The 17432-nt window shown below is 48.2% G+C and overlaps 1 protein-coding gene across 50 annotated transcripts in view; it reads left to right on the top strand.

The window, feature by feature from the left end:
• neb (nebulin) overlaps positions 1–17432 on the top strand; it is a 62573-nt gene that overhangs the window by 20777 nt on the left and 24364 nt on the right. For 47 of the 50 annotated variants that reach the window (XM_052082870.1, XM_052082851.1, XM_052082844.1 and 44 more), the window contains 52 exons: positions 232–543; positions 738–941; positions 1097–1201; positions 1279–1386; positions 1472–1783; positions 1903–2106; positions 2198–2302; positions 2384–2491; positions 2839–3150; positions 3392–3595; positions 3974–4078; positions 4156–4263; positions 4349–4660; positions 4749–4952; positions 5024–5128; positions 5256–5363; positions 5590–5901; positions 6007–6210; positions 6294–6398; positions 6580–6687; positions 6773–7084; positions 7273–7476; positions 7564–7668; positions 7986–8093; positions 8177–8488; positions 8775–8978; positions 9162–9266; positions 9349–9456; positions 9525–9836; positions 10076–10180; positions 10262–10360; positions 10444–10545; positions 10755–10862; positions 10937–11248; positions 11324–11428; positions 11513–11617; positions 11746–11850; positions 11950–12057; positions 12138–12248; positions 12460–12657; positions 12926–13030; positions 13675–13779; positions 13881–13985; positions 14069–14176; positions 14345–14458; positions 14546–14743; positions 14928–15032; positions 15113–15217; positions 15292–15399; positions 16920–17027; positions 17116–17223; positions 17294–17398. In XM_052082870.1, coding sequence (XP_051938830.1) covers positions 232–543; positions 738–941; positions 1097–1201; positions 1279–1386; positions 1472–1783; positions 1903–2106; positions 2198–2302; positions 2384–2491; positions 2839–3150; positions 3392–3595; positions 3974–4078; positions 4156–4263; positions 4349–4660; positions 4749–4952; positions 5024–5128; positions 5256–5363; positions 5590–5901; positions 6007–6210; positions 6294–6398; positions 6580–6687; positions 6773–7084; positions 7273–7476; positions 7564–7668; positions 7986–8093; positions 8177–8488; positions 8775–8978; positions 9162–9266; positions 9349–9456; positions 9525–9836; positions 10076–10180; positions 10262–10360; positions 10444–10545; positions 10755–10862; positions 10937–11248; positions 11324–11428; positions 11513–11617; positions 11746–11850; positions 11950–12057; positions 12138–12248; positions 12460–12657; positions 12926–13030; positions 13675–13779; positions 13881–13985; positions 14069–14176; positions 14345–14458; positions 14546–14743; positions 14928–15032; positions 15113–15217; positions 15292–15399; positions 16920–17027; positions 17116–17223; positions 17294–17398 — 8247 coding nt within the window. The remainder of the gene's footprint in view (positions 1–231; positions 544–737; positions 942–1096; positions 1202–1278; positions 1387–1471; positions 1784–1902; positions 2107–2197; positions 2303–2383; positions 2492–2838; positions 3151–3391; positions 3596–3973; positions 4079–4155; positions 4264–4348; positions 4661–4748; positions 4953–5023; positions 5129–5255; positions 5364–5589; positions 5902–6006; positions 6211–6293; positions 6399–6579; positions 6688–6772; positions 7085–7272; positions 7477–7563; positions 7669–7985; positions 8094–8176; positions 8489–8774; positions 8979–9161; positions 9267–9348; positions 9457–9524; positions 9837–10075; positions 10181–10261; positions 10361–10443; positions 10546–10754; positions 10863–10936; positions 11249–11323; positions 11429–11512; positions 11618–11745; positions 11851–11949; positions 12058–12137; positions 12249–12459; positions 12658–12925; positions 13031–13674; positions 13780–13880; positions 13986–14068; positions 14177–14344; positions 14459–14545; positions 14744–14927; positions 15033–15112; positions 15218–15291; positions 15400–16919; positions 17028–17115; positions 17224–17293; positions 17399–17432) is intronic. The other 3 variants (XM_052082873.1, XM_052082871.1, XM_052082872.1) reach the window with 3 other exon arrangements.

Below are 17432 nucleotides of genomic sequence, written 5' to 3'. Positions count from 1 at the left end.
GCATCACTCCCAAAGAGAATCGCAATTCCGATCAGCCTTTTTCTTTTCAGTTCTGTCACGCCGTTCCACCTTTTGTTTTGTCATCAAGACTTCAGTACTCCTTACATCTAATTAGCACCCTTTCCTCATTTATTACCACATGTCCAAGTCAGTGACCCTAATCGGCTGCAATCGGTACTGTTCCTTCTGCTTATCGGCCAGTTTGTGAAAAAAACCTTTGTTGTCTCGCAGTACCTGTACAAGACCGGATACCGCAAGCAGGTCGGCCACCACATCGGAGCCCTGAGCATCCAGGACGACCCTCTCCTCATGCTGGCCCTGAACTCCGCCAAGATCGCCAGCGACGCCCTCTATAAGAAGGACTTCAACCAGTCCAAGACCAGATTCAACCTGCCAGTGGACATGCTGTCCTTTGAGCTGGCCAAGAAGAACCAGATCCAGGTCAACCACACCAACTACATCACCCGCCTGCACAACTGGACCTGCCTGCCCGACTCCAATGACGTTCGCCAAGCCAGACATGCCTACAATCTTCAGAGCGATGTGAGTGTAAATGATTATTTGGGCAAATGTAAAACTAGATTCAAAAATGGGAGCACCAGATATTCTGCAAACGTTTCAACATTCCTCCCTTAATCGAGTCCTACTTTTTATAGCAGAAAGTGTAAGATATAAAGGGTAATTCAGGCGAATACGTGTCTGTTAATTACCTTTTAATACCCTCTTGTCTCATTCAGGTGGTCTACAAGGAAGAGCTGAAGGCACTTCAGGGCACTGGTTGGATCCCCATTGGTTCGTTGGATGTGGAGAAGGTGAAGAAAGCCGGTGAGATCCTGAGTGAACAGAAGTACCGCCAGCACCCGAGCAACTACAAGTTTAAAGTCTCAACCGAGGACATGCCCATGGTGCTGGCCAAGGCCAACGCTCAGGTCATGAACAAGGTAGGCTTTTAGCAGCGTTCAAGGATGACCAAGTTTTGCCAGTTACACTACACACCTACACTCAAGCCTGGGACAAGGACAAGACAAACATCCAAATAAAAATATGTGATATCTGGACATTCAACTTCAGTTGGTCTTGTCATTTGTGACGGCAGAAAGCGTACAAAGACGCCTGGGAAAATGCAAAGACCATGATCAATGTCATGCCTGACGCCATGGACGTCGTTCTCGCAAAAGCCAACAGTTACAACTACAGCTCGGTAAGCAAACAAATTGCGCTTTGGGCTCAAACTTGCCGACGTCGGCTATTCTTAACGGGTGTTTTGGCCTGTTACAGAAACTGTACAAGCAGGCAAATGAAGACGCCAAGAAGAAGGGTTACGACCTGCGCAATGATGCCATTTCCGTCCGAGCGGCCAAAGCATCCAGGGACATCGCCAGCGATGTAAGCATTGAGAATTATTCCAAGTGAGCTCCCGTTTTCCAAGATTCTGCCACGTAACCATCGGGATGTGTCTTTCCCTCCAAAGTACCTGTACAAGACCGGATACCGCAAGCAGGTCGGCCACCACATCGGGGCCCTCAGCATCCGCGACGACCCTCTCCTCATGCTGGCTCTGAACTCCGCCAAAATCGCCAGCGACTTCCTCTACAAAAAGGACTTCAACAAGTCCAAGACCAGATTCAACCTGCCTGTGGACATGCTGGCCTTCGAGCTGGCTAAGAAGAACCAGATCCAGGTCAACCATGCCAACTACATCACCCGTCTGCACGAGTGGACCTGCCTCCCCGACTCCAACGACGTTCGCCAGGCCAGACACGCCTACAACCTGCAGAGTGATGTAGGAAAATGAATACAATTTTCCCCGCAATCTCGCGAGGAAACACTGTATACTAATGAAATTATGTGTTTGTAAATTTGCGGATAATTTTTCACTCAATTCCTTTCCGTCCTGACCAGAATGTTTACAAGGAAGACCTGAAGTTGCAGAAGGGTGTCGGCTGGGTCCCCGTTGGTTCGGTGGATGTGGAAAAGGTGAAGAAAGCCGGTGAGATCCTGAGTGAACAGAAGTACCGCCAGCACCCGAGCAACTACAAGTTTAAGGTCTCAACCGAGGATATGCCCATGGTGCTGGCCAAAGCCAACGCCAAGGTCATGAACAAGGTAGGATAATGTGGCACAAAGCCTAATTAGGACAGATCATTTTACAATAGATTGGCCATTCAGAACCCGCTATGTCCGGCGGTTATTTTAGAAAGCGTATGAGGAAGCATGGCACAACGAGAAGACCATGATCCACATCTTGCCAGACGCGATGGATGTGGTCCTTGCAAAAGCCAACAACATGAACTACAGCTTGGTAAGTGAGCACTTTGGTTCCGTGATCCATTTTCTGCTTCAACACGTGTATCTTCACGTCTGCTATCTTTTGTATCTTCAGAAACTGTATAAGCAAGCATATCAGGAGGCCAAGAAGCAGGGCTACGAACTCGGCAAAGATGCCATTTCCATCCTCGCAGCCAAGGCTTCCAGAGACATTGCGAGCGATGTAAGTCGTTTGGTTTTTACCAAACCTAACAGGAATAAGACTTATCTCTCAGGTTTCAAAGGGGTGGAAATGTTCCCAATGGGAAAAAGCTAGAGAGGAATTTAAGTCCAAAATTTTCTAGTCGCTCGAGCTATCTCATGGGGCTACCATTTTTACATTATACCGCCTTCTGTTGTTGACCGAAATAAATGTTAAAGTGCCCTCAGACCTGCATTGTGAATGCCAAAGCTCACGTCTTTGTTGGGGAAGGGGCTCATTTGACATTCGCAATCTGACAACAACTCATGCAATTGCGCAAACGAATTGATCTCTTCTTCCAAATAATCCCGGACATATCCCTATCCCAGTACATGTACAAGACCGGATACCGCAAGCAGGTCGGCCACCACATCGGGGCCCTCAGCATCCGCGACGACCCTCTCCTCATGCTGGCTCTGAACTCCGCCAAAATCGCCAGCGACTTCCTCTACAAAAAGGACTTCAACAAGTCCAAGACCAGATTCAACCTGCCCGTGGACATGCTGGCCTTCGAGCTGGCAAAGAAGAACCAGATCCAGGTCAACCACACCAACTACATCACCCGCCTGCATAACTGGACCTGCCTGCCCGACTCCAACGACGTTCGCCAAGCCAGACACGCCTACAACCTGCAAAGTGATGTATGAAAATGAATATAGTGAACCTCCATTTCTTGCAGTGATAAGTTCCAGGCCCACCCGCAATAGCAGACAACTTGTATTATAAAAAGAAACCATATAGTGTGAAAACTCATTTAAAAAAATTCCAGGGACACCACCAATGACTCGCCATGTAGCGAGGGAGCACCGTATGCTAATGAAATTATCTTCTTCTGATAAATTTGAGGATAATTCTTCACTGAATCCTTTCCGTCCTGGCCAGAATGTTTACAAGGAAGACCTGAAGACGCAGCAGGGTGTCGGCTGGATCCCGATTGGTTCGTTGAATGTGGAGACGGTGAAGAAAGCCGGTGAGATCCTGAGTGAACAGAAGTACCGGCAGCACCCGAGCGACTACAAGTTTAAGCTCTCAACCGAGGACATGCCCATGGTGCTGGCCAAGGCCAACGCTCAAGTCATGAACCAGGTATTCATGCGTTACAATCACTACATATGAGGTCATAATCTCAGGAAGAAATACAGTCCTGCAGGATTTAGACCAGGGACGTCCATCCATTTTCGACCAAGGGCTACAAAGAGAAAAAAAAGAGGAAAGAAAGAGGAGAGGAGAAGCGGCAGTAAAACAGGCAAAAATCCATATGTCAAGGGTTTAGGAAGGGCAAGAGGCTATTTGCTATCGTTAAAACTATTGCAAGGGGGGAAAAAAATAATCTCAGCTTGGTGTTATCAATCACAAAGCAAACAATTATTAATTTCAGTGTGACATCCAAAGACTTTTAATGAAAAAATGCATGCGATATCTTGGACTTTCAACTTCAGTTGGTCTTGTCATTTGTGATGGCAGAAAGCGTACAAAGACGCCTGGGAAAATGCAAAGACCATGATCAATGTCATGCCTGACGCCATGGACGTCGTTCTCGCAAAAGCCAACAGTTACAACTACAGCTCGGTAAGCCAACAAATTGCGCTTTGGGCTCAAACTTGCCGACGTCGGCTATTCTTAACGGGTGTTTTCGCCTGTTACAGAAACTCTACAAGCAGGCAAATGAAGACGCCAAGAAGAAGGGTTACGACCTGCGCAATGATGCCATTTCCGTCCGAGCGGCCAAAGCATCCAGGGACATCGCCAGCGATGTAAGCATTGAGATTTATTCCAAGTGAGCTCCCGTTTTCCTAGATTCTGCCACGTAACCATCGAGATGCGTCTTTTCCTCCAAAGTACCTGTACAAGACCGGATACCGCAAGCAGGTCGGCCACCACATCGGGGCCCTCAGCATCCGCGACGACCCTCTCCTCATGCTGGCGCTGAACTCCGCTAAAATCGCCAGCGACTTCCTCTACAAAAAGGACTTCAACAAGTCCAAGACCAGATTCAACCTGCCTGTGGACATGCTGTCCTTTGAGCTGGCCAAGAAGAACCAGATCCAAGTCAACCACGCCAACTACATCACCCGCCTGCACAACTGGACCTGCCTGCCCGACTCCAACGACGTTCGCCAAGCCAGACACGCCTACAATCTGCAGAGCGATGTGAGTGTAGCTGTAATAAAAATGAAAAATGAAATCTTCTGGCTTTTTTTTTCCTTATCCTGAATCCTTCCATCACTCCTCTCCATAGTCCGTCTACAAGGCAGACTTGAAGTGGCTCCAAGGTCTCAGCTGGGCCCCAGCTGGCTCGATTGAGGTGGAGAAGGCCAAGAAGGCTGCTGAAATCTTGAGCGAGAGGAAATACCGCCAACCTGCCAGCAAAATCCCCTTCAGCAGCCCGATTAACGCAATGAACTTTGAACTAGCAAAGAATAACGCTTTGACAATGAACAAGGTAGACATCTCAAGGGGGATGAACAAGACACTAATGCCAGTTGTTCCGTCAATAATTGTGGTTTGTTCCAGCGTCTCTACATCGAAGCGTGGGAGCGTGAAAAAGCCAACGTGCACATCAACCCCGACACTCCGGAGATCTTCCTCTCGCAGCAAAACGCTATCAACATGAGCAGGGTTAGTATCACACTTGGACCCGTTGACAGTCTTACCTTGGTCGCATCACGTGCTCTCACCATGTACCAGTCTACTTTGAGTTCTTCTGAGTACTTCTATACTTATTTGAGATTTTTTTTCTTGACAGAAACACTACAGGCAAGGTTACGAGGCCGCCATCAAAAGGGGCTATTTCCTGCCACCAGATGCCATTGCTTTGAAGAGTGCCAAGGCCTCTCGGGAAATTGTCAGTGATGTAAGTCACTATTATTTCACAAAGCACTCAGTAAATTTCCCCAGTGTGGGACAAATGAAGGATATCTTATCTTATCTTAAACGGAGAGAGAGAGACATATTAATCATGGGGGGAATTTTATCACCCAGTGTCTTACATTACAGAAAGGACACAAAATAATGACAGGTCACTACTACGGAGGGAAGGTTTGAGCTCTTTTTTTTTTTTTCCTCCCCGTTTCCATCAGTACAAATACAAAACAGGATACCGGCAACAAGTGGGCCACCACATTGGCGCTCGCAGCATCAAAGACGACCCCCTGATCATGCTGGCCCTCAACTCGGCCAAGATCGCCAGTGATGCCCTCTACAAAAAGGACTTCAACAAGTCCAAAACCCACTTCAATCTTCCCGTGGACATGCTGAGTCTCGAACTGGCCAAAAAGTGCCAGATTCAAGTCAACGACTTCAACTACCGGACTCGCTTACACGAATGGACGTGCCTGCCCGACTCCAATGACGTCGTCCAGGCCAGGAAGGCCTACGATCTGCAGAGTGATGTAAGACTAATAGAAGTCAAAAACTGTTACTTCCGGACTTTGCTTCTCTGTCTTCTCGTGTCATCTCAATGTGCTTCCCTCCCCCCCCCCCACATCCCCCATCAGGCTGTGTACAAAGCCGACTTGGATGAAATTGTTGGTGTGGGATGGATCCCTATTGGCTCACCGGAAGTGCAGAAAGTCAAGAATGCCGGCAAAATTCTTAGCGATCGCTTTTACAAGCAGAAGCAAGACTCTCTGAAGTTCACCACAGACATGTCTGCCATACCCATGGTCCTTGCCAAAGCAAATGCTGAGATCATGAACAAGGCATGCCCCTATTTTTTTTTCTCCATCATTGTTTCAAAAGATAAGGTTCCTTCTTTCCCGTAACGTTTGACTTGTCATGACAGAAATATTACATTTCTGCTTGGGAGGCTGAAAAGGCGAAGAACCATATCGGCGCTGACCTGCCTGAGATTCTGCTCTCCAAATCAAACGCTTACAACCTCAGCCAGGTAGAGTCCGTGTGTTTTCTTGTATACGGTGATTCCAAGCCGGTGTGCGATTGCGCTTCTGCTGTGCCATGAGACATTATCCAATTTCACTTTCGGAAAATTGCAAAAGCTACATATTTAACCCGTGCGTTTGTGAGATCCATTCCAATGAAAAATATGCGCCTTGTTTTTCCACCTCCAGAATGTGTACAAGCAAGCCGTCAAGGATATGTTCCGACAGGGCTACGTCATGAAACCAGACGCAATTTCCGTCAAAGCGGCCAAACGTGGAAGAGAAATCATTAGTGATGTATGAACACATGAATTAGAAATTTGTCGGTGTCAGTTTAACTGACGTTTCACCATTTTGAGTCGTCACTTTGCTCTTCGCGCAGTACAAGTACAAGACGGGATACCGCAAGCAGGTCGGCCACCACGTCGGCGCGCTGAGCATCCGTGACGATCCTCTGATCATGCTGGCCCTAAACTCGGGCCAGATTGCGAGCGACAACCTGTACAAGAAGGACTTCAACAAGTCCAAGACCAAATTCAACCTTCCAGTGGACATGCTGAACTTGGAACTGGCCAAGAAATGTCAGATACAAGTCAACGACTTCAACTACAGAACTCGCCTGCACAACTGGACTTGTCTGCCGGACTCCAACGATGTGGTCCAGGCCAGGAAGGCGTATGACCTTCAAAGTGACGTGAGTAGTTAGTGAAGCGGTACCCTCTCTTAAATTCATCCTATTTTTCTCTATTGAAATGAAATACGATTACCGTCTTCCCGCGATTTTAATCGCTTCCCTTGAGCGGTACCACTGTAGTTAACACGTGTTTTCCCGAGGAGCACGCTCACCAACAAAAACGTCGTCGTCCCTCATTTATCATTTAGGCTGTGTACAAAGCAGACATGCAATGGATCAAGGGATCCGGTTGGGTCCCCATTGGCTCAGTGCATGTGGAGAATGCAAAGAAAGCATCGGAGATCTTGAGTGAGAAGCTGTATCGCCAGCCTGCCAACAACTTCAAATTCACCACCACGACTGAGGACATTCCGTTTGCCCTCGCTCTGGCCAACGCCCAAATCATGGACAAGGTACAGACTGTGTACACTGATTTGTACGTCAGAAATAAAATAAAAAAAAACAGCCTGTTCAACAATCCACCTTTTTGATGTTTACAGAAAGCGTACGTGTCCGCGTGGGAGAACGACAAAATTAACATTCACATCACGCCCGACACACCCGAGATCATCTTGGCCAAGCAGAATAAGCTCAACACCAGTCAGGTAACACACTCATGAATGCAAGATACTCAAACGATGTTTAATGTTCACAATCCATAAACTGTACATTACTCACAAGTAGTTATGACGCTGAGAACTTCAGGTGAGATTTCAGGATGAACCAGAGTGAAGTTGCACTGCAGTCGTCTTTCGTTTATATCTGGGGTAATATAGCAAAACCCCCACATGGACGAAAAACCATCGAATTAAATTCACTTGGAAAGTTTGTAGGGCATTTTAGGTTCGTCTTGAAATGTCACCCCAGAGCCCAACATGCCTTATTTTTTTCATGAGTACTGTACATCATTTCCTTCCAATAGAGACATTACCATGAAGGCTACCTGGAAATCATTAAAAATGGCTACTTGCTCCCCAAAGACGCCATTTCCATTGTAGCAGCCAAGGCCTCTCGTGACATCGTCAGTGACGTAAGTCCGCAGCCCCACTTTCAGCCGCAGGTTTGTACCCTCTCGCTAGGACGCAGAACAATAATGCCGCTTTGGAATTTCAGTACAAGTACAAGACCGGATACCGCCGGCAGCGTGGCCACCACGTCGGGGCTCGCAGCGTTGAAGACGACCCTCTGATCTTGCTGGCCGCCCACGCCGCCAGAATCGCCAGTGACAACATCTACAAGAAGGATTTTGAAAAGACCAAGACCCACTTCAACCTGCCCGTGGACATGCTGTCCATCGAACTGGCCAAGAAGTGCCAGCAGCAAGTCAACGATTTTAACTACCGCACGCACCTGCACCAGTGGACCTGCCTGCCGGATTCCAACGATGTAGTCCAGGCCAGGAAGGTCTACGACCTGCAGAGTGATGTAAGTTCGTAGACGTCTGCCGTTGCCTTTGCTCTGCGCTCAAATTCTTAACCTGGACTTGCTTACTTTTAGATACAAATACGCGTGTGTTTGTGTGTGTATGTAAATACGCAACTGAATGTCTGGATTCTCAAAGGACAGAAAGAGATTGGAGTGAATATATTGGCAGTGAATGAGGTTCTAAACAAAGCCACAAAGTCCAAAGTCCAAAATTTTGATATTTTGGCAAAGCTATCTCGATCATTTGCAGATGCTTTGCCGTTTTTAAATGAACCGCATCTTGCAGGCTGTGTACAAAAGTGACCTGGAGTGGCTGAAGGGATGCGGCTGGTCACCTCACGAATCGGTGGATGTCATCAAAGCCAGGAAAGCACAGAAAATCCTCGACGAGAGACTTTACCGCGAGCCGCCCAGCACCATCAAGTTCACCAGCGTGGCAGAATTGCCTTCAATCATCCTGGCCAAGCAAAATTCAGATAACCTCAGCGAAGTGAGTCAGGAAAAAAAAATAAAAACACTTGATGCTGAAAAAAATTCTTTATTTTTATTATTTGCCAAATTTCACCTTCCTACTCCTTCCATCGTTCTGCACCGATCAGCGCCTTCTTTAATTATTAGATGTGGTTCGGCCCTTTGAGATGAACACTAAAGGCTCTTGTTTTCTTTTCAACAGTGGAAATACAAGGAAATGTGGGAGAATGAAAAAACGTCCTTCGTCCTTCCGCCGGACACGCCAGCCATGGAGCTGTCCAAGACAAATGCGATCAACATTAGCAATGTGAGATTTCAGCTGCGACCGCTTTCTGCCATTCCGGAATGATCTGTTTTTTTTTCAACATGTCCCAACTGATTCTCCTCAGAAACTGTACACCTTGGATTGGGATGACCAAAAGGCCAAAGGCTACCAGATCAAGGAGGATGCCATCGCTGTACTGAAGGCCAAAGCGTCCAGAGATATCATCAGCGACGTAAGAAAAAAAGAGACACGGTTGAGCTTTAAAAATAAGAAACTCACCTTTCTTTCTTCTTCTTTTAGTACAAGTACAAGGAAGGATACCGCAAGCAAGTGGGCCACCACATCGGGGCTCTCAGCGTGAAAGACGACCCGCTGATCATGCTGGCCCTCAACTCGGCCAAGATCGCCAGTGATGCCCTCTACAAAAAGGACTTCAACATGTCCAAGACCAGATTCAACCTGCCCGTGGACATGCTGAGTCTCGAACTGGCCAAAAAGTGCCAGATTCAAGTCAACGACTTCAACTACCGGACTCGCTTGCACCAGTGGACGTGCCTGCCTGACTCCAATGATGTGGTACAGGCCAGGAAGGTCTACGATCTCCAGAGTGATGTAAGTTTGTAAACCTGCTGATGTGTCTATTTGCACAACTGTGACATAGGACGGTCGATTAATGGTCAAGAAGAATTTGCGCTTTTTGGACTCGACCTTTTTACCAAAGGGGCAAACAATTGCGCCTGATTCTGCCTCCCTTCTGCCGCCAGAAGAACAGTGGCAGGAGAGCCGACTAACCTGCAAATATGACAAAAATTAGATTGGTGGAATACATTTTGTGTTGTATTGCCCCCCAGGCTGTGTACAAAGCGGACTTGGAGTGGCTACGCGGATGCGGTTGGATTCCGCACGAGTCCGTCGAGGTTTTGAGGGTGAAGAATGCACAGAAGATCCTTGCTGAGGTAAGCCAGCTTGCGTTTTGCTAGACAGAACACGCGCCTTTTAGAAGTCATCTCACAATCGTGTCGCTCGTGTTGTTCCAGAGAGGCTACCGGGTCAAGCTGGATGAGCAGAAATTTGGTGTTCCGGTCAATCGAGTCGACTTGACTTGGGCTAAGAATGCCGCCGACATCCTCAATGAGGTCCAGATCCAATTGGACACTTTTTTTTTCTCCTTTAAGGTGTGTCTTTAGCTCTCGGTAACCCACTTTGAACCTCTTTTCAGACCAAATACCGTGAGGCTTGGCATCGGGACAAGACCAATTACACGCTGGTGGAGACTCCGACCATGGTCACGGCCAAAGCGGCAGCTAAGAACGTTCATCCGGTAAGGTTTTTATCTTGTTCATTTATTGTTTTAACTGTCTTTGTTTTGGTATGTCCGACCTGGCACAGCGACAGTTGGACTACCAAAATATGTCTATAGCAAACACGCACAAATATATTTTAGAATCAGCACCTCTGTTTGGAATCTGTATCCCTGTTTTTTTTGTTTGTTTTTTGTCATTTGTCAAAAACAGCCTTTTGGTTTTGCAGAAACTGTATTCCCAAGATTGGGAAAAGGCCAAGGCCACTGGGTACTTCATGCCTGAAAATGCGGTGTCCATCAAGCAGTGTATTAGCAACACTAAAGTCCAAAGCAAAGTGAGTAGCCGTTCAAATGTTGACAGAATTACTCACACTGGAAGTGCAACCGATTGCCATCGTCTGTCCGGCAGCATAAATACCTGGAGGGATACCGCAAGCAGGTGGGCCACCACATCGGGGCCCTCAGCATCCAGGACGACCCGCTTCTCATGCTGGCCCTGAACTCGGCCAAGATCGCCAGCGATGCTCTCTACAAGAAAGACTTCAACAAGTCCAAGACCAAATTCAACCTGCCCGTGGACATGCTGCAGTTCGAGCTGGCTAAGAAGTGTCAGAAGCAAGTCAACGATGACCTCTACAGGACCCGCCTGCACCAGTGGACGTGCCTACCTGACCAGAATGACGTCATCCAGGCCAGGAAAGCCTACGATCTTCAGAGTGATGTGAGTCGTCAGATTAACGAAGACAAAAACTGATTGCTCGGACTTCAAATAATCCACAGATTTTGTTCTTCTTAGTTTGTGTACAAAGCGGATATGGAATGGATTCGAGGCTGCGGGTGGGTGGCCCACGAATCGGTGGACCACGTCAAAGCCAGAAAAGCGCAGGAAATTCTCAACGATGTAAGTTCTGATTTGCTCTATGATTCGTCCTTACTTAATCTCGGTATTTTGTCTCTCATCTGGATGTCTTCATGTTTCTCACAGAGGATCTACAAGAAGAACGCAATTGACGGCTTTGGAAAATTCACCCTGGTGGTGGACCGTCCAGAACTTCTCTTGGCCAAGACCAACGCTGTCAACGTCAGCGACGTATGTATTCTAACATAGACCCACCCACGATACGAGAACATTTTGGTCTAACTGGCTTATTGCTAAAAGTGAAAGGCCTTAGATGTGCTAAAGTGCTGCCATTTTCACATCTTTTCTTCCATCCACAGCTGAAGTACAAAGAGACCTTCAATGCAGAGAGGGGTCAGTACATCGGTTCCGGTGACACTCCTCAACTGGCCCACAGCAGGGAGATGTCCAAGAACGTCAGCGAGGTACCGAGAGTCAATTGGCTCGTTCATTTGAGTTTGTTTTTTTTTTCCCCTCAATTTCACGTGCTATAACGATGTGTAAGCGTTGTTGTCTGATTTCAGAAACTCTACAAACTGCAGTGGAACAAATCCAAGGCTGCTGACTACCATCTGGACCAGGAGTATATTCCACTTGTCATCGGAAAGAAGAGCAGAGACATCAGCAGTGATGTGAGTATGCGAACGGTTGTCCTTTCTTCATGGTTCTCCTAGCGGTACAGATTGTAATTGCTATGATATTCCTGTTCTAGGTCAAGTACCATGACTCCCACGAGAAGGCCAGGGGACACTACTTGGCCGGAACCCTGGTGGACTTCCCCGAGGTGATCCGGTGTGGTGATCAGGAGAAGAACAAGGGACTGGTGAGCAAATCTTAATAGAGACACCATAATCCATGTCAAGGGTTTCACTGGCTCAAACTGAGGCGGAATCTCTACCACCATGTTTGATATCATTCCCTGTTCACTGTCTTTTTATAATACATCCATCAACCCAAAATAAGCTTTGGAACAGTACTGTTCTAAGACCACTACAATTTCATAACCTCCGTCGTTCCCGCTGTTTCCTTTGTAGAGGCTTTACCATCAGAACTACCACCAGACCAAGATGAAGACCCACATCCCATCCGACATCATTGCAAACAAGGTGGCCAAGCGTTCCCAGGACATGCTGAGCGACATCCTGTACCGCACATACCTCCACCAGTGGACCTGCCACCCCGATCAGGAGGATGCCATCCGAGCCCGCAAGACAAACGAGATTCTCAGCGATGTATGTTTCTTTACCCTAAACATTTCGTTCTGGTTTTTGCACGTAGTATTTTGCCGGCTTGAGGCTCATCATTGTTATCACTTCTGTTCCTTATGATTAGTGTGAGAATTATTATGCTGCTTTTTACTCCCGCTGTTTCGACATCCCCCAATGTAGGCACAAATAGCGCGTACATAAAGTGTCTATTTACCCAGGCAGAGTGTTTTTATATTGGGCTTAAGGTCTCCCATAGTGAATGTTTTTCCTTTCTCTTGTCACGGACGACCAGGTGTTTTACAAAGAGGACCTGACCTGGATGAAGGGCATCGGCTGCTACGTGTGGGACACGCCGGAGATCATTCGTGCCAAGAAGGCCTACGACCTGCAGAGTGAAGTGCGTGACATCAGGCAATATCGATCAATCATGCGAAACCCATCCATCCATCCATCATCCGGGTCGCGGGGGCAACAGCTTTAGCAGGGAAGCCCAGACTTCCCTCTCCCTAGCTACTTCTTCCAGCTCTCCCCGGGGGATCCCGAGGCGTTCCCAGGCCAGCTGGGTGACATAGTCTCTCCAGCGTGTCCTGGGTCTTCCTCAGGGTCTCCTCCCGGTGGGACATGCCCGGAACACCTCACCAGGGAGGCGTTCAGGAGGCATCCGAATCAGATGCCCAAGCCACCTCATCTGGCTCCTCTCGATGTGGAGGAGAAGCGGCTCGACTCGGAGCCCCTCCCGGATGACCGAGCTTCTCACCTTATCTCTAAGGGAGAGCCCGGACACCCTGCGGAGAAAACTCATTTCGGCCGCTTGTATCCGGGATCTCGTTCTTTCGGTCACGACCCATAGCTCGTGACCATAGATGAGGGTTGGAACGTAGATCGACCGGTAAATTGAGAGCTTCGCCCTTTGGCTCAGCTCCTTCTTCACCACGACACACCGATACAACGTCCGCTGTATCTAAAACTAACCTGTCTCACGACGGTCTAAACCCAGCGGAAACCGCAACAGAAATACACGGCCTTCATTTTGCCTTTCAGCTTCAATATAGAGACGAGGCCAAGAAAGAATTCAACAATTACTCCATCGTGACCGACACGCCCGCCTATGTGACCGCCGTGCTGGGCAACACCTGGGCCAGCGACGTAAGTTACTTGATGTGAGGGGGGGGGGGGGGGGGTCGCGAGTGGTTTATACTTCTACTTAAGAACAAAGTGCGAGTACTTTTTCCCACCTGCGCCGACAGCTGAACTACCGGGAGGCTTACCATAAGGGGAAGCACTCGTACACCACCGTTCTTGATACCTACGACTACGGCAGATGCCGCAACTTCAAACACAACTTCAGCAACGTACGTAGAGACGCTCGGCGAAGCTCATTGTAAGACACGGAAATCGCTGAAGTGAACATCATCATTCATTTTGGGATTTTCAGAAAATCTACACCGACGCTTGGGACAAATTCAAGGCCAAGGGCTACCAGATCCCCCACGACTCGCGCTCCATGCAACACGCCAAGAATCAGAAGTTTGTCGCGAGCAGCGTGAGTATCTTCTCCATATCCCGCGTCCTGCCAATAAACTCGAAGGGAAACTATCCAGATTTAGATTTGCACCGAAACCCCGTTGGTCACATCGCACCTTGTGATTTGGGTCTGTTCTCACTCTCTCAAGGATGCTTCATGAACTACGGTCTTGCCCCTGCTTTTCAGGTGAAGTACAAGGAGGACTATGAAAAGTTCAAGTCAATCTACAGCCTGCCCAAGTCTCTCGAGGACGATCCACGCACCCTCCACTGCCTCAAGGCCGGAAGACTGGTCCTGGACGTAAGGCAAAGTTTTGTTCACGGCGTTATTTGCTATTGCGGTACATTTCCAGGTTTGTGATGACAAAAGAACCGCTCGTCTGTGTAGCGCCTGTACAAAGAGGAGTATGAGAAAGCCAAGGCAAAGAACCACATCCCGGCAGACATGCTGGAGATCATAACGGCCCATAAAACCCAGACCAAAGTCAGCGAAATCAACTACCGCAAATATCTGCACGAGTGGATCTGCCTCCCCGATATGCAAATGTACGTCCAGGCGCGCAAAGTCAACGACCAGCTGAGTGATGTGAGTAAAAACAAAAATTGTAGTCTCTTAAATCAAGCCGCAATATGCTCCTTCTTGATCTGCCAAGATATTTCTTCTTACCAGGCAGTTTTCGTGTCCGATTATGCAATGTCGTCTTCTCGTACGAACTTTAAACTGATTTTTAAAAAAATGAGCTTCACTGTCAAATCGATACCTTCCGCAGATCTTCTACAAGGATGACCTGAACTGGCTGAAGGGCATCGGCTGCTTTGCCTGGGACACTCCGGAAATCCTGCGCGTCAAGCATGCCGGCGACATTCAGAGCATTGTTTGTAGTCACCAATCCCTTTTTTTGACTCTTTGATCTGCCCCCCGCAATGTTATTCACTCGTGCGTTTCACATTCCAGAACAAATACCGAGCCAAAGGTGTGGAGGCGTTCAAGGACTACTCGGTGGTGATGGAAACCCCGGTTTACACGACGGCCAAGCAAAACAGCGTCAATCTGAGCGACGTAAGCCAGTGACGTCGATGCGCGGTAAGACATCGACGTCGGTCGCTTTTTGTGACTCTCTTGTCTTTCTCCAGCTGCGCTATCGCTCCGACTACCAAACCCACATCAAGGGAACCAACACTGCTCCTGCCGTTACCGTCGAGGGGGAGAGAGCTCGTCTGGCCCACCGGATTCAGAGTAACGTAAGATAACCTCGGCGGTGTTCTTCATCTGCACAATTTTACTTTCCAAGATGAGTGTGGTGCGGCCCTTGAATTTTTGTAACGTGGGTGAGACAACAATAGGGTGTCTCAAAACACCGGCGGCTCGGTTCACGAAGAGAGCCATGTGTGACGTACTAGTTAGTTAGTTAGTTAGTTCCGCCCGTTCCTATTTGGAACATTGGGCGACAAGTTTCCTCCATTTGGTCCGGTCACTGGCGACCCTTCTTGCTCCATGCCAGCTGACACCCATCTCACTGAGGTCTTCCTTGGCCTACCTCTCTTCCTCTTTCCACCCTCTGGCATCCAGTCCATGGCCACACTTGCCGGTCTCTCTCTTGGCAGTCAGAGTACGTGGCCAATCATTTTCCTTCTCCTTTCAGAGACAATGTCTGACAGTTCAGCCACTCCTGCCTTCTTCATCACCTCCTCGTTGGTGACGTGGTCTCTCCATGAGATCCTCAGGATGGATCTCAGGCAACGCCGATGGAAGACATCTAACTTGTTGGTTATGTTGGCTGTCTTCATCCATGTCTCACAGGCGTAAATCGCTGTCGGGATAACCACTGACATAAGAGGCGTAGCTTGGTGGTCGTAGTGATGGCTTTCGATGACCAGATGTTGCGGAGGCGTCGGAACGCTCCCGCAGCTTTACCAAGTCTACTGTTGACGTCTTTCTCCACACCACCTGTATTTGAGATGTTACTCCCAAGATATGTGAAGCTATCAATGTACTCTATGTCATGTTGGTGTAGAGTGAGTGGTTGAAGGTGTTGGTGACGTACCAGATCCAGATGGAAAGGCAAGGACTTAGTTCTTTATGGATGGAGGTCTTGAGGAGCCGACGATGAGAAGAAAGGAGCGTTGGCGCGGAGTGCCGATGCGGATTTGGAGCTGGGAGTCGCGGCTTGGAGTTTGAAGCGGATTACGTGGGACAGGAGAAGTGAACTAATCTCTTTTCGTCAATGGATGCTACAGCTTTGTGTTTGCTTTCAAAACTTAGCTTGTAGCAGACGTGTGCACATTTTCAGCATGACGTCTCTGATCCACTGGAGAAAGGACACTTTGATCCTCTCCTCTTTCATCTAGAACTGCTTCAGACAACAAAGTGTATGCAGAAAATTGGTGAAGATTGAACGACTGTCTGTGTCCTATGTGTTGTCTTGTGTTATTTTTGTTATTTTGACTTCAAAATGGCGCCGCGAGAGTGGCTGCCTTTCCAGCAGCTCCTATATTTTGTTGTTCTACTTCTTACTTTCATAACTTTGCTGCTGTGAATTGGGAATTTCTCCATTGTGAGACTAATAAAGGTTTTCTTATCTTATCTTATTAACAGAGCAGGAAAATGTTGACTGTCATTTGTTGGACACGGGTCTGGGGGAAATGCCAGTGAAGGTGAAGGGGAACAGGGGACAGTGTTTCCATGGGGTCGCCAGAAACCAGTGGAAGACAAGGATTCAATCGTCACCACTTTTCATGTACAATGTGTTCTGTTCTCTCAGAACTGGTACAAGGAGGCCAACAAGAAGTACATGCCCACAGGGTACACTCTGCCCCACGACATGCCTCTCATCAAGCAGGCGAAAAACAACTCTTTTATCAGCAGCCTTGTAAGTACACTGCCGCTACTCTCTCAAAAAAAAAAATGGGAGCAACAGCCGATCGAGCTCCACTCGCGTTTTCTTTTGGTTCGCGTAGGTGAAGTACAAGGAGGCCTACGAGATGACAAAGGCCAAGGCCTACACCATTCACCCGCAGGGCGTCAACTTCGTCAACTACAGGAAGGCCAACAAGATCGCTAACGAGGTGAGACGAGGCCCAGCGTGCACTTTCTCATGTTAACGCCGTCTAACGTGGCTTTCTCCCGTCCATGTAGCGCCTGTATCGCGAAGATTACCACAAGCAGAAGGACAAGATCCACACCACCTATGACACCCCCGAAATCAAACAAGTCAAGATGAACCAGGATCACATCAGCGAAGTACTGCTGCAACTTTTCCCGGCGCCGACGATAT

This window comes from Hippocampus zosterae, chromosome 12, assembly GCF_025434085.1.
Source record: "Hippocampus zosterae strain Florida chromosome 12, ASM2543408v3, whole genome shotgun sequence".
Taxonomy (NCBI): Eukaryota; Metazoa; Chordata; class Actinopteri; order Syngnathiformes; family Syngnathidae; genus Hippocampus; species Hippocampus zosterae.
Note: the sequence above shows the minus strand (reverse complement) of the source record. Positions and strands in the feature narration are given on the sequence as shown.